The sequence below is a fragment of the Heptranchias perlo genome, chromosome 8 (genome assembly GCF_035084215.1).
Source record: "Heptranchias perlo isolate sHepPer1 chromosome 8, sHepPer1.hap1, whole genome shotgun sequence".
Classification (NCBI taxonomy): Eukaryota; Metazoa; Chordata; class Chondrichthyes; order Hexanchiformes; family Hexanchidae; genus Heptranchias; species Heptranchias perlo.
The window spans coordinates 46,600,135-46,615,732 of NC_090332.1; the positions used below are offsets into that span (position 1 = coordinate 46,600,135).

Below are 15,598 nucleotides of genomic sequence, written 5' to 3' on the forward strand. Positions count from 1 at the left end.
CGTTGTCTCACATACCAGAAAATTATCTTCTTGCCATTAATCAATTATTTAAGTGTATTTCAGTCTTTCACAGTTCTAAATAGTTCAGTACTTTTCATAGTTGAAACTTGTTAGTCATTTACACCATTCTTCCCCAGCCAATACCCATTGCATTTTGATTACGGGCCTGCTAAGGCATCTTTCAGTTGGTTCATTGGCAGTAAACTCATCCTTTGCCTTTGGTTGATGCTAGGTCCCAGTTTCAAATTTGTATTGAATATGACAGATCCTTTCCACTAATAATACACAATGTGCATTTATGCTTTCGACCCTTCAGACTTTCAGGATCATACAGTCTGTTCTAAACTCAGTGAAAGGAATGAAGAAACACAAAGCGACCTTAAATTGAGAAATACACCTCCTACTTCAGGACAGATATGGAATTAAGTGTAAGCAGGTGCACACACATAAGCATTTCAAGAAAGATGCATCATGTGAACAACATTCTGTATCTTCTCATATAGATGGCGAGACGGTGACAAGGTCCACCAGAGTTCCTATGACTTCCTCCAGTATTGGTCACAAGTCTGGGTTTGGGTTCTGTATTCAGTCCATTGCAACCCACACCAGTTCCACACTAGTCACTAATTGATACTGAGGCAACTTTAATGCCAGCTCTGATACAGACTTTAGCACTGTTCAAGTAGAGGAAAAAGCACCAGCTGCAAAGTCCTCCACACCTTGGGAAAGAAAAAGAAAGGCATTGACCAGGGCTTCTCTTGGGCGTTAGAGGATTTCTTCAATACTGTATTTCTTCAATACAATATTCTCAGCTACAGAAAGCCTATGCCAGTACACAGTTGGCCGGTAAAAATAGCTGCTATACTACCTTCTTCAGCTGTGATTTCAATGCCACCACTGAGATGGACTTCAGCATCAGCACAAGACACATAGTCTTCAAATTCACCCAAAGCATTTTTCCAGACAGTTCTAACTAATTCACCAAAAACCAGTGCATATTACCTTATATTTCAAAAGAAATTCCTGCTGTTATCAGTGAAGAAAGAAATGCAGGAAATAATCTATCAATTTATAATCAAATGAGCTTGGGATGCATTAGATTAGCCAAGATAATAACTGCTTCATATTGACTGGACACTTTCTGTGAATGGTCAATCATTGCACTCAAATTGAAAAATAGAATAGCAAGGAAATATACATGATTTTTATGCTGAGGTCCATTTGAGGTGATTAAAGAATCATTCTTTAATTGACTAGGATTGGTCCCATTTTACAATTGTCCACTCTAAGTGTAGGGCAAGCAAGCCTAACCCTAAATGAGTAGGCACTGCACAATGCTGTTCACTGGTCAACCAGGCACAAACTACAGCTGTAAACATGGGTGAGTCTGATTGGTCCATGTGATTTAGGGCTGTATGAAAATTCTGAAGGACCTTCCCCTTCAAAATCACTTCTATTTGAGACTTTTTCTTCAACTCTAGTAATTCTATGTGAGCTGGGCTTGATATCAAGGCCCGTGTAGCAGCGTAGGATCTTTCTATATGGTCTTTTAATTGCCAGACCACCATTCTTTGAACTGACAGACCCTGACAGGTCCAACTCTTGATAAATGGCTAGAGGAGTTACTGGATGCAGTTGATCTGGAGAGAATGACTTTTTAGGTCAAAGGTAAATATCAGAGGTAGAGAGTTTGATCCCATCTACTTGAGGATGGTTCACGAGGAGTTTCTGGAGGAGATTTTCACACAAATTGTTGTAGAAATCTCGAATTATCTCCCCCCAAAAGGCGGTGAGTGCTAGGACAATTGGAGCTTTCAAGACCGAGATCGATAGATTTTTGTTAGATATGGGTATCAAGGGATATGGAGCTAAGACGGGTAAATGGGAGTTGAGGTACAGATCAGCCATAATCTAATTGAATGCTGGAGGAGGCTCGAGGGGCTGAATGGCTGACTCCTATCCCTATGTTCCTCGACTGTCGCTGATGGTTCATCTTAAGAGGCAGGGCTAAGGGAAGCTAGCACACCAGCATGTGTTGATTTGGTCCCAACTGAACTAACTTCATTATTTAAAAAAACAGGAACTGGTTTCTAGTGATGAACCCAGATATTGCTTCCGGTTCGTGGATAAATCTTATGATAAATTGGATGATTAGCTTTTGGATTACACCATCAAAAGACTGCAGGACAAATTTAGTATGGCTCAGCACTAAAAAGTGGCTAGGTCAGCAGCAAGACTAAACACTATAACCCTGATTCTCTAATCTGGCTTGACACAGGTAAAGCCTCACAGAATATGCCCTTGTATTTCCTTCCCCATTTGGAAGAACTGGTTATTATTTTTGTTGAACACTATATAAAGGTTTTGTGTTTTTATGCATGTCTGTTCAAATTTTAAAAGAAAAACTGAATGATGTTTTTGTAATTATCAGTAATTATCCTTCAGGGTCCATTCACATCAGAAAATACTAGTGAGGAGCCCCAGATACATAATGAACCAATTTACTTGCGGCAGTTGGCAGCATGCCAGCAAAAACATCATCAATAAATTTTCCATTACTATCGAAGGTGGTTGTTGCCTTTTGATCCCTTGGATTTAAATCAGAATCAGATGTAAAAGGCCTGAATTTGATTAATTCCAGAACTTGGAGCTAATAAGTGCATTGTCAACATTTTAATGTTTGGAGTTCATAAGGGCCATTTTGTAATATAGGTTAGCTATTTTAAATGAATATAAATTTACCTCTGGAAATTGATGCACCAGTGCATGTAAAAGAGTATCTTCATCGTCATTTTCAATTTCTCCAGGGTGAACATTTAGCCAAAAGGTCTACAAAACAGTCTAAATGTTGCTAGTGCAAGTGTCAATCCCTGCCAGTTTACAGCATAAATCATTCAGCACAAGCACCAGAAAAATACTTTTAAGCATCTTCACTATCAGTAAAAAGAGTTGACTTTGTGATATGCAAACTTTTATGATTGGAGGTTTAAGATATTATCAGTTGGATTTCTGCTACATGATTGAGAATACACAACATAAACTTGCCAGAACCTTATTAAAAAACAATTAACTTTAGTAGTAAAAATACATTCATTTTATCATCAAATTAAATGTCCTGCTATTAATGCCAGAATTTACCACAGTCTTTGATCATATTAAAAAAGTTAACTTCATAAAAATAGTATCTACTAGGAACAAAAGAACTAAATATTAAATAAGCTAAGTAAACATAATTGCTTTAAAAACTCTCACTTATAAAGTTATCATTTATATCAAATTCTTCAGACTTCTTGCCACTTTCTTTGTAGTCACTCATCTTCACATTCTTTGTCCTCCTTTTCTTCTGTGTCCCTCGATTCTTCAATGTCCTCAATACCATCTTGGTAGTCATAAGATTCAAATTCATCAGCTTTTTCTTCAGAACTGGAGAAACAAGTTTTAGACCCATGCCAATAGCTTCCACTGTTGTAATCTTAGTACTTACTATGCCTTAGACATAGCTTTGAAAAGTTTACAACTGAGCAAATTTTAGTTACAAGATGACAATATCAACAAATCTTCAGCTGAACATTTTAGCTAGATGAGCTGCAACACATTTCTTTCTTTTCACCTGATAAGAGAACTGTAGGATTCTGAAGATTTGTTTATTTAACTCCTAACATTAGCCCAACAAAAGTAACAAAATATTTTGTCTATCCTGTTTAACACCAAATGAACTATACCATATTATTTAAACATTATGCATGGATGATATAATGTAAATAATTCCACAATTGGGATAACTTTACAGCAATAACTGACATCCTATACGTTGGAGTTCTGTAAGGTACAGCAAAAGTTAAATGAAATCACATTGGTTAATCAAGTTTCACCATAAATCTTAGACACTATTTAATCCTCGCCTACCCTGTTGAAGAGGGGAAAAAAATTAAACCTAAAGCTATACAATTTTGTCACAACAGGATGAAATTGTATTTAAAAACAATAAATGACATTTCCATCCTCCAATGAGCAAAATGTTATCAGGTTTTCACTGCACTTATTTTGATACACAAACAGTCCAAGAAAAATTTTATTGGCAAAATTAAAGGAGGAGGATAATAGTATACCCTAAAACAAAACCTAGCCACAAGAATTTTAAATTTTTTAAATAACTAATATTTAAGGAAGCTGGATCCCAAATTCATAATTGTCCTTCAATTTTTGAAATGTAACAAGATGGCAGAAGTCTCGGTAACCAGAGGACACAGATTTAAGGTAACTGGCAAAAGAGCCAGAGGCGGCCTGAGAAAACATTTTTTTTATCACAGCGAGTTGTAATGATCTGGAATGCACTGCCTGAAAGGGTGGTGGAATCAAATTCAATAGTAACTTTCAAAAGGGAATTGGATAAATACTTGAATGGAAAAAAATTACAGGGCTATGAGGAAAGAGCAGGGGAATGGGACTAATTGGATAGCTCTTTCAAAGAGCCGGCACAGGCACGATGGGCCGAATGGCCTCCTCCTGTGCGGTACCTACTATGAATAGTCTTCTTAAAACTGGACAACTGAAAACCTATTAAATATTAAAAACAAAAGTCAGTTGTTCAAAGTGCAGAAAAGAGTTACCTTTCCTCATTTATACTGTTGTCTTTATCATTCTTCTCAGACTCTTCATCACTGGAATGTACAATGAAGTCTAGAACAGAGTGGCCTTTTCGGGAAACAAAATCTTCACTTAATCCCTGCTCTTTTAGTGCTGTAGCGAAATATCTCTCCACTGCTCTTCTAGCATTCCTCTGTACACAATAACATTTAACAGTTTAGTTCTATTTTCTTTTTAACTTTAAATAAACTGGCTTTTGCAACTTCATACTAAGGATTGTACAATTGGTAAGCAAGGAAATATCTGAATAAACATTGCCTATTGAGATATCATATTCCTTCTTTCTATACACTTAAAATTGTGATAGATCAGAAATGATTGTAGGTCTATGATCACAGGCAGCTGCATATTAAATTAAGATGGTAAAATATTTACTGCCTATTTGGAGAGATCCTCTGTACTACCATTTCATCAGCAAGGTGACTGCCCTGACAGCCTAAACACCTACACAGAGTACCATGAATAAATAAAATTCTAATTAGTCATAAGTCTTCCACAGAAATAAAAATGTTTTGAAGAGTGGAATGCAGTTTATAAATTCTATATACATTCCATGTACCTCTCACCCTTTAATACTTTTCTCTTTGTTTGCATCTTTCAGCTCTATATCCCTATCCAGAATCTGACTGTCAAATGAAAAAAACAAATCATGAATTCACCAGGTTGAGAAGCAAGAGTCTTTATTGCATGTTACTAGGCCAGCAGTACACATTATCTGTAATCTTAGCTGCTTTCACATTTATATTTTCTCTGATCATTTTCAAATATACAGTCTGGTCTTTAATGAAAAAAAAAACAAAGTCACATTTATGTCCAACATTAATTCCTAATTCTTCATTGAAATTCAGAAACCAGTTAGCAAAGTAGCACCTCTTTAACACAAACACAAAGTAATAGGCATTTAACCCAAAGAAAGAATATGATTCACAAGAACAAGGCCAATTAACCTCCTTTTGAAATATGTAGAAAAAAAAGCCTGCTGAATACTGCTGGTGGTTTTTGTTTTCAATTATAATGAAAATCAACCAGAACAAATTTTAAAATTTGTAATGAGGAACACTCATGCAGTTCAAAACGTTTTAAGAACTTACTTGTGTGAGCTCTTCTAAGAGCAGAGGCCTCCTGCTTACTCTCTCCTGCATCTCCTCAAGCTCCAGAAGGTAGTCTTTTGTCCTTTTTCTTTGGTGATTCCTGTTAAGACAGAATGTCTTAAATGTTTTGTAAACTGTTAAAATGATTGAATATTTTTTGAATGTGAAATTCAGCATTGAACTAGAGGGGGGAAAATAGGAACAGAAATAATTGCACACAACTAGAATTTAGGAAGGCTATGGTCCAACAGCAAGTGGGTTTGCACACACTAACAGTCTGGTCCATACATAAGGTTCTCACACATGCCCTTGACTAAAAACACACCTATATTGTTTTACTTTTGATCTCGACACTTCAGCCAGGCTGTGGTGTGGATCATTGGCCCGGGCGCGGATAGATATGAACTTTTTCAATTTTCTCTCCCTCAGTTTCTGCTCTCGTTTCCAGTTTTCTTCCAGATCTTCTTTCTTCTTTTTCTCATCCAGAGATTTCCTATAGAGTGGTAAAGTAGAAGGTTTAGTACAGGTACCTGCAGAAATGTTTTACAATTTAGAAATTGTTAAGAATCACAAGTTTGAATCCATCTTAAGTTGGAGGATTCTTACATTGGCAGGATTTGATAATTTCAGCCCTAGTTCAAAGTAGGCATAAAATCCACAGAATTTTACTCATCTTTTTTAATTGTGCAATTTTGTTGTTTCTTGTTTGACAGGTTTGTAAAGTATATCTACAGGATGAGACAATACAATTTTCTGAATATAAATTTAACCAGAAAATTGAGGGAAGAAAACTTGTCTATACTTCAGAGAATCCATAGATCAAAATGCTTTCCTGTAAAATACTTTTCTTTAAAAATAAACAAAACCTCTTTTACATCCATATTGTTGCTTCGCTATCAAATGTTCTCCCATGTGCCTTTTTTAAATGAACAAAATACTTATTAATTTTGAACCTCAATATATTAAAACAACTAGAAGCAGATAAATACCGTACCACAGAAACAGAATTTATTGCTTTAACTTAGCTTTAAATATCCAAATAAAAACTATTTGGTTTATAGCAATGGAAGAAAAAAATACTCAGTATACTATTGTCAAAGTCTCTCCACACTACTATAGCTACAATAGTAGTCTCCTTCTCCCTCTGAAGTCCTTTTAGTTAATATTTATTGGGTGTGGCACATACTAAGAATTATTCATGTTATATGGAGTTAACAATATGAACTTTCTCTGGAGAACTCCACAGTTTAATTTTAAAAAATTATATGTTGGTTATAAAATCCAAAAGTTCAGTGAACCCATTCCATATATCGTTTCAACTGCACCATATCTGTACAATACTTGACCTTGGATCCAATTTTCAAGCACTATTTTCCCATCATGTTAACAAAATTAAATCTCATAATTCTGCTAAAACCTTGCCTTAGGTTGTCTCATTGTGGAACTATGATCTGCAATGTACAAATGATGTGGGTTTACTCATTCAGGTAGATCATCACAATTGATTCGGTCAAATGTTAAAGAAACATTGTGATGAAGTACATAACGTACAAACATAGGAAAGGACAGGAATGAGTAAAAATCATTCAGTCCACTGAAGTTCCGCCTTCTAGTACCCAACCTTCACACCTAACTGCATTTTGAATATCACCAATGGTTATGTTTTTGTCTCTATTACCTTACCTGGCAGACTATTTCAAACATTTACCACTTTGGAGTAAAAAGTTTTTCCTCAATATCTGTTTTGAATTTACTTTTCTTCAATTACCGTTTATTTTCCCGGATTACTTTGAAGTAAATATTCAATAATAAGGTTTGCCTGATACAAGCCAAGCACCCAGAAGTACTAGTGTGATCTAACCAGTGTATTGTAAAGCTGTAGCAAAACTTCTGTAGACTTGTACTCTATTGCTCTATTATACCCCAAGATTCTATTAGCTTCTTTAATTTTGCTTTGCCACATTGTCTGCGCATTGAAAGTGACAGATCTAACATTAGTTCGGATTCCTTCCCAAGTCTCCTTGTGCTAATTCAATTCCATTTATGGTATATAAATAACATTTTTGATCTTTTTTGCTTGACATTGCATGTTTAATCTTGATTATATTTTGCGCCTCAAGTTGCTGAAAGTGCAAGATGGAAACAGCGTGGCACCCTCTACAGGGCAAATGGGATCTGAATGGACAGGGCAAGCAACTGTGTATCTCCTTAACCAATCATAGACATAAACATAGAAAATAGGAACAGGAGTAGGCCATTCGGCCCTTCGAGCCCGCTCCGCCATTCAATATGATCATGGCTGATCCTCTATCTCAATACCATATTCCCACTCTCTCCCCAAACCCTTGATGCCTTTTATGTCTAGAAATCTATCTAGCTCTTCTTAAATATATTCAGTGACTTGGCCTCCACAGCCTTCTGTGGTAGAGAATTCCATAGGTTCACCACCCTCTGAGTGAAGAAATTTCTCCTCATTTCAGTCCTAAATGTCCTATCCCTTATCTTGAGACTGTGAACCCTCATTCTAGACCCCCCCAGTCAGGGAAACATCTTCCCTGCATCCAGTCTGTCTAGTCCTATCAGAATTTTATACGTTTCAATGAGATCCCCTCTCATTGTTCTTAACTCTAGTGAATACAGGCCGAGTCAACCCAATCTCTCCTCATACGACAGTCCTGCCATCCCAGGAATCAGTCTGGCGAACCTTCACTGCACTCCCTCTATGGCAAGTATATCCTTTCTTAGATAAGGAGACCAAAACTGCACACAATACTCCAGGTGTGGTCTCACCAAGGCCCTGTACAACTGCAGTAAGACATCCTTGCTCCTGTACTCAAATCCTCTTCCAATGAAGGCCAACATACCATTTGCCTTCCTAATTGCTTGCTGCACCTGCATGTTTGCTTTCAGTAACTGGTATACAAGGACACCCAGGTCCCTTTGTACATCAACATTTCCCAATCTATCACCATTTAAATAATACTCTGCCTTTCTGTTTTTCCTTCCGAAGTGGATAACTTCGCATTTATCCACATTATACTGCATCTGCCATGTATTTGCCCACTCACTCAACTTGTCTAAATCACCGTGAAGCCTCTTTGCATCCTCCTCATAACTCACGATTCCACCTAGTTTTGTGTTGTCAGCAAACTTGGAAACATTTCATTTGGTTCCCTCATCCAAATCATTGATATATAGTGTGAATAGCTGGGGCCCAAGCACTGATCCCTGTGGTACCTCACTAGTCACCGCCTGCCACCCCAAAAAGGACCCTTTTATTCCTATTCTCTGTTTCCTGTCTGTTAACCAATTTTCAATCCATGCCAGTATATTATCCCCAATCCCATGTGCTTTAATTTTGCACACTAACATCTTATATGGGACTTTACCAAAGGCCTTCTGAAAGTCCAAATACACCACATCCACTGGTTCTCCCTTACCTATTCTACCAGTTACATCCTCAAAAAACTCCAATAGGTTTGTCAAACACGATTTCCCTTTCATAAATCCCTGTTGACTTTGTCTAATCCTATTGATATTTCCTAAGTATCCTGTTATCACATCCTTTATAATAGACGCTAGTATTTTCCCTACTACTGATGTTAGGCTAACCGGTCTGTAGTTCCCTGTTTTCTCTCCCTCCTTTTTTAAATAGTGGGGTTACATTTGCCACCCTCCAATCTGCAGGAACTGTTCCATAATCTATAGAATTTTGGAAGATGACAACCAATGCATCCACTATTTCCATGGCTACCTCTTTTAGTACTCTGGGATGCAGATTATCAGGCCCTGGGGATTTATCAGCTTTCAGTCCCATTAATTTCTCCAGCACTATTTTTTTTTACCAAAACTAATTTCCTTTAATTATTCCTTCTCACTAGACCCTTGGTTCCCTAGCATTTCTGGGAAGTTATTTGTGTCCTCTTCCATGAAGACAGAACCAAAGTATTTGTTTAATTGCTCTGCCATTTCCTTCTTCCCCATTATAAATTCTCCCGTTTCTGACTGTAAGGGACCTAACACTTGTCTTCACTAATCTTTTTCTGTTTACATACTTGAAGAAGCTTTTTCAGTCCACTTTTATGTTCCTTGCAAGTTTACTCTCATACTCTATTTTCCCCTCTTAAATCAATCTCTTGGTCCATTTTTGCTGAATTCTAAACTGCCCCCAATCCTCAAGCTTGCTACTTTTTCTGGCAACTTTATATGACTAACAAAAAAAATTAAGGATAGTATTAGTCTTTGGATCTAATACTATCCTTAATTTTTTTTGTTAGCCATGCTTTTCCTTTTGTGTTTTTGTGCCAGAAAGGAATGTATATATGTTGCAATTCATGCATTCGTTCCTTAAATATTAGCCATTGCCTGTCCACCGTCATGCCTTTTAATGAAGCTCACCAATCTATCATAGCCAACTCACTACTCATACCTTTGCAATTTCCTTTGTTTAGATTTAGGACCCTAGTTTCGGATCGGGCTACTTCACTTTCCATCCTAATGAAGAATTCTATCATGTTATGGTCACTCTTCCCTAAAGGACTCCGCACAACAAGATTATTAATTAACCCCTTCTCACTGCACAATACCCAATCTAGGATAGCCTGTTCCCCAGTTGACTCCTCAACGTACTGGTCTAAAAAACCATCTTGTACACACTCCAGGAATTCATCCTCCACAGTATTATTGCTAATTTGGTTTGGCCAGTCTATATGTAGATTAAAGTCACCCATGATTACTGTAGTACCCTTGTTACATGCATCTCTAATTTCCTGTTTGATGCCATCCCCTACATTGCCGCTACTGTTTGGAGGCCTAGAGACAACTTCCACCAGTGTTTTCGGCCTTTGGGGTGCTTCTTAACTCCACCCAGACTAATTCTACATCTTGATTTTCTGAGCCAAATCCTTTCTCACTATTGCTCTGATTTCATCCTTTACTAACAACGCCACCCCACCTCCTTTTCTTTTTTACCTGTCCTTCCTAAATATCGAATACCCTTGGATATTCAGCTCCCAGCCTTGGTCACCCTGCAGCCGTGTCTCCGTAATCGCAATTATATCGTATCCGTTTACATCTATTTGCGCTGTTAATTCGTCTACCTTATTACAAATGCTTCGTGCATTCAGATACAGTGCCTCTAGATTTGTCTTTTTAACACTTTTAGACATCTTGAAATTTTTTTGTACTATGGCCCTTTTTGTCTTATTACCATTTTTTCTTACCCGCACCCTATTTGTTAGTGGACTCTTTAGTTTGTACACTCTGTCTCTTCCTGACACAATCTGATTATCCTTACCCCAATCACTTTCCTGCACTGTTTTCTTGTCTTTTCTCTTTAGCATTCTAGATTTCTCTCCACCGGGACCCCCCCCACCATTTTACAAGTGTGGAATGAGATTCCACACTTGTAAAAATGGACAAGCCCTAACTTTTTGTGGCGAGTTTAGTCTGTATCTACCACGCAAGTACAGGAACTTCACGCCGTTCAATGTATTTGAATTGTGAGTCAGACAGCGAGATGGCGTTTTCGCGAATCTCTGACAGCAATTTCAGGATTTTTGCGTTTAACTGTGCGTGTGCAATCGCTGGAACCTGCTGTCCAATTTGCGCATAAATAACGGTGAGCGCAGTTAGCCTCACCGTTATTTTCACAGTAAATTCTGGGCCATTATCTGGTCCAGGAAATTTGACTGCTTAAATCCTCTAATTTATCAAATATCTTTGAAGCACCAACTTCAAAATTGCCTAAGATATTAGGTATATTGCAGAAATTGTATAGCAAATTAGCACTATCTATCTGGTGAATACTTGTAGAAAATATTCACTTAATATTTCAATTATTTTACCTTTTTAATATCACTTCTTTTAAAGTTCTATACCTCCTCTGTATCTATTCTTTTTACTGTACATTTGTTTTAGTTTTTTGCTTAACACTTAGATATACTTATCCCAAGAAGCCTTTTTGCATTTCTAGCTTCTCATAGAAACATAGAAAATAGGAGCAAGAGTAGGCCATTCGGCCTTTTGGGCCTGCTCCGTCATTCAAAATGATCATGGCTGATTGTCTAACTCAGTACCCTGTTCCCGCTTTTTCCCCATATCCCTTGATCATTAAGAAATTATCTATCTCCTTCTTGAATACATCTAATGACTTGGCCTCCACAGCCTTCTGTGGTAGAGAATTCCACAGGTTCACCACCCTCTGAGTGAAGAAATTTCTCCTCATCTCGGTTCTAAATGGCATACCCCGTATCCTGAGAGTGTGACCCCTGCTTCTGGACTCCTCAGCCATCGGGAACATCCTCCCTGCATCTAGTCTGTCTAGTCCTGTTAGAATTTTATATGTTTCGATGAGATCACCTCTCATTTTTCTAAACTCTAGTGAATATAGGCCTAGTCGACCCAATCTCTCCTCATACGTCAGTCCTGCCATCCCTGGAATCAGTCTGGTAAACCTTCGTTGCACTCCCTCCATGGCAAGGACATCCTTCCTCAGATAAGGAGACCAAAACTGCACACAATACTCCAGGTGTGGTCTCTCCAAGGCCCTGTATAACTGCAGTAAGACATCCCTGCTCCTGTACTCAAATCCTCTTGCAATGAAGGCCAACATACCATTTGCCTTCCTAACTGCTTGCTGCACCTGAATGCTCGCTTTCAGTGACTGGTGTACAAGGTCACCCAGGTCTCGTTGCACCTCCCCTTTTCCCAATCTATCACCATTCAGATGATAATCTGTCTTTCTGTTTTTACAAACTAAGTGGATAACCTCACATTTATCCACGTGATACTGCATCTGCAATTTCTTGCCCACTCACCCAACTTGTCTAAATCACATTGGAGCCTCTTTACATCCTCCTCACAGCTCACATTCCAACCTGCTTTGTGTCGTCTGCAAACTTGGAAATGTTACATTTAGTTCCCTCATCCAAATCATTGATATATATTGTGAATAGCTGGTGTCCAAGCACTGATCCCTGCGGTATCCCACTAGTCACTGCCTGCCACCCAGAAAAAGACCTGTTTATTCCTACTCTCTGTTTCCTGTCTGTCAACCAATTCTCAATCCATGCCAGTATATTCCCCCCAATCCCACGTGCTTTAATTTTGCACACTAACCTCTTGTGTGGGACCTTATCAAAAGCCTTCTGAAAATCCAAATAGATCACATACACTGGTTCTCCCCCATCTATTCTACTAGTTGAATCCTCAAAAAACTCCAGTGGATTTGTTAAGCATGATTTCCCTTTCATAAACCCATGCTGACTTTGTCCAATCCCGTTAATGCCCTCCAAGTCTTCAGTTATCACATCTTTTACAATAGACTCTAGCATTTTCCCCACTACTGATGTTAGGCTAACTGGTCTGTAATTCCCTGTTTTTTCTCTCCCTCCTTTTTTAAATAGTGGGGTTACATTTGCCACCCTCTAGTCTGTAGGAACTGTTCCAGAGTCTATAGAATTTTGGAAGATGATCACCGATGCATCCACTATTTCCAGGGCCACTTCCTTTAGTACTCTGGGATGTAGATTATCAGGCCCTGGAGATTTGTCAGCCTTTAGCCCCATTAATTTCCCTAGCACTTTTTTTTTTACTAATACTGGTTTCCTTCAGTTCCTCCCTCTCTCTAGACCCTTGGTTCCCTAACATTTCTGGGAGGTTATTTGTGTCCTCCTTTGTAAAGACAGAATCAAAGTATGTGTTTAATTGCTTTGCCATTTCTTTGTTCCCATTATAATTTCCCCCATTTCTGACTGTAAGGGACCTACATTTGTTTTCACTGATCTTTTTCTCTTGACATATTTATAGAAGCTTTTACAATCAGTTTTTATGTTCCCTGCTAATTTACTCTCATACTCTATTTTTCCCCTCTGAATCAATCTCTTTGTCCTCCTTTGCTGAATTCTGAACTGCTCCCAATCCTCAGGCTTGCCGCTTTTTCTAGCAATTTTATACGTCTCCTCTTTGGATCTAATACTATCCCTAATTTCTTTTGCAAGCCACGGTTGAGCCACCTCTCAACTTGTTTTAGGAAATTCCCCTCCCCCTTCCCTTTTCCTGTAGGCTTTATATAATTTGGTTTACCTGATCATTCCCATTTTCCTTGACTTAGTCAGCAGTTCTGGAAACTACTTGTATAGCTCACATTTGTGTTTTTGGATACACCAGTCGATCTCCTGCAGCATACTACATAGGTAGTCAAGAAACAAATGCAGGAGGATTAGAGGGCATTACTGAATTGGACCAAGAAGATCGAGGGAGGAGAGAAGGAGGGGGTTGCGACTGATAATCAGCGGGAGCTTGAGGATTGCATTTCACAATATGGGGTTGGAGGTTTTACGGTATGTTCATTGGGGTGGCTGCAATTCATGCTCAGTTGGGCAGGTATCAAACTGTGCTCAATTGGGGTGCTTTTTCTGCTCATCGGGCAGGGGGTGTAGTGTACGTTACCTGTTTTGTTTCCAGCTGCTTTCCAAGGAAATCGCTCTCCTTCTACGGAACAGATGACTTAGGTGGTTTTCTTCCTTGTGCAGTTTTCTATTCCTCAGTTGAGCTGAGTTTCACTGTTCCAGTTTCCATCTCTAGGTCACTTTGTGTCCCTTTTATTCTCCATTAAACCTTTTTGGATTTTAAATTATTTGTGCATTGCGTAGAGGCCATTATGAATTCTTGGATGTTATTTGACAAGGGCTTTTTTAGTTCTGATTTTGTTTAATTAACAAACCAGTTTCCGTGCACAAATGCTAACTGACAGTATTTTCTGCTCTACCTAACAGTGACAGTAGGCCACAATTGTTATTTATTCTAAAAGAATTCATGGGGTTCTGTTTGGGTCTGTCACTTAACGTTAGGTGCTGCCTCATTGTTTTCAATTTGTCACGTAAAATTAAGTTCACAATGTCACCTACCAGTGCAATACTATTGGAATCCTGGGACCACTCACCTTTTAAAATATGTAATAAACATTTATCTTTCAATCTCAATAACAATTTTTAAATTATTCCTGTTTCTCACGATTGAAATATTTTCCAGCAGGATTTCACAGTTCCTTTCTTATTTCTCTGAAGTTTGCCTTTTTAAAATGGTATATTTTTGCCCTAGTCCTGATTGGCACTGATTGCCAGATAATCTTAAATGTACTCGCATTATGGTCACTAGTCCCTACAGATTCCATTACATTATTCTGATCATTAGCTCACTTGGGTAAATGGAAGGTTAAGCAGTAATCTATAATACACACTGTGTTTTCCACCATATATTATATCTGAGTAAGTTACCAAGAAATATTTATAACAGGCTTTGAAATTCTTGCTATCTCAACCATCTCAGGAATTTTATGGTACTCCTAAATATTTAATATTGCATTATACACCTGAAAGTTCATAATATTAATTCCAAGGAGGTGAGATAGAGAGAAAATGTAAAGTAATAACTATTCTGAACTAATTAATGCTGTGGAACATTTGAGCATGATGCAACTCAAATGTGCATTTGGATCATGTCCTTTGTACCTTTTTTGCAATACCACTTTCAAATGAGGACAGCAGTGTACTACTTGTGGGTAGACGTTTGCTAACACAGCCTAAAGTTCACATTGTGCTGATATTTCCTTACAGCATTGTCAGAATGCTTTTTATGTTTGACTTTTCTTCCCCATGTCAAATTAACTTGAAATGTCCTTGAATTATTTATCTGCCTTAATGCATAAAAATCTGAACCAAATGATATATAAATTGAGAAGCTTTAATTTTTAAAGGCTAATGGGTAGGATAGCTTTGCTATGAGATCTAATCTTTTCACTAAAAGGCTACAATCAGAAAATAATGCAGTACAGATCACTTTCAACTGATTTTATGAAT

General features: G+C 37.9%; 1 protein-coding gene across 1 annotated transcript in view; it reads right to left on the reverse strand.

The window, feature by feature from the left end:
- Nucleotides 1–3,054: 3,054 nt before the first annotated feature.
- fam161a (FAM161 centrosomal protein A) overlaps nucleotides 3,055–15,598 on the reverse strand; it is a 32,573-nt gene continuing 20,029 nt past the window's right edge. The window contains exons 4-7 of the mRNA XM_067989083.1: nucleotides 6,064–6,231; nucleotides 5,739–5,838; nucleotides 4,611–4,780; nucleotides 3,055–3,423 (exon numbers count right to left, since the gene is read on the reverse strand). Of these exons, the coding sequence (XP_067845184.1) occupies nucleotides 3,309–3,423; nucleotides 4,611–4,780; nucleotides 5,739–5,838; nucleotides 6,064–6,231 (553 nt within the window). The 3' untranslated portion in view covers nucleotides 3,055–3,308. The remainder of the gene's footprint in view (nucleotides 3,424–4,610; nucleotides 4,781–5,738; nucleotides 5,839–6,063; nucleotides 6,232–15,598) is intronic.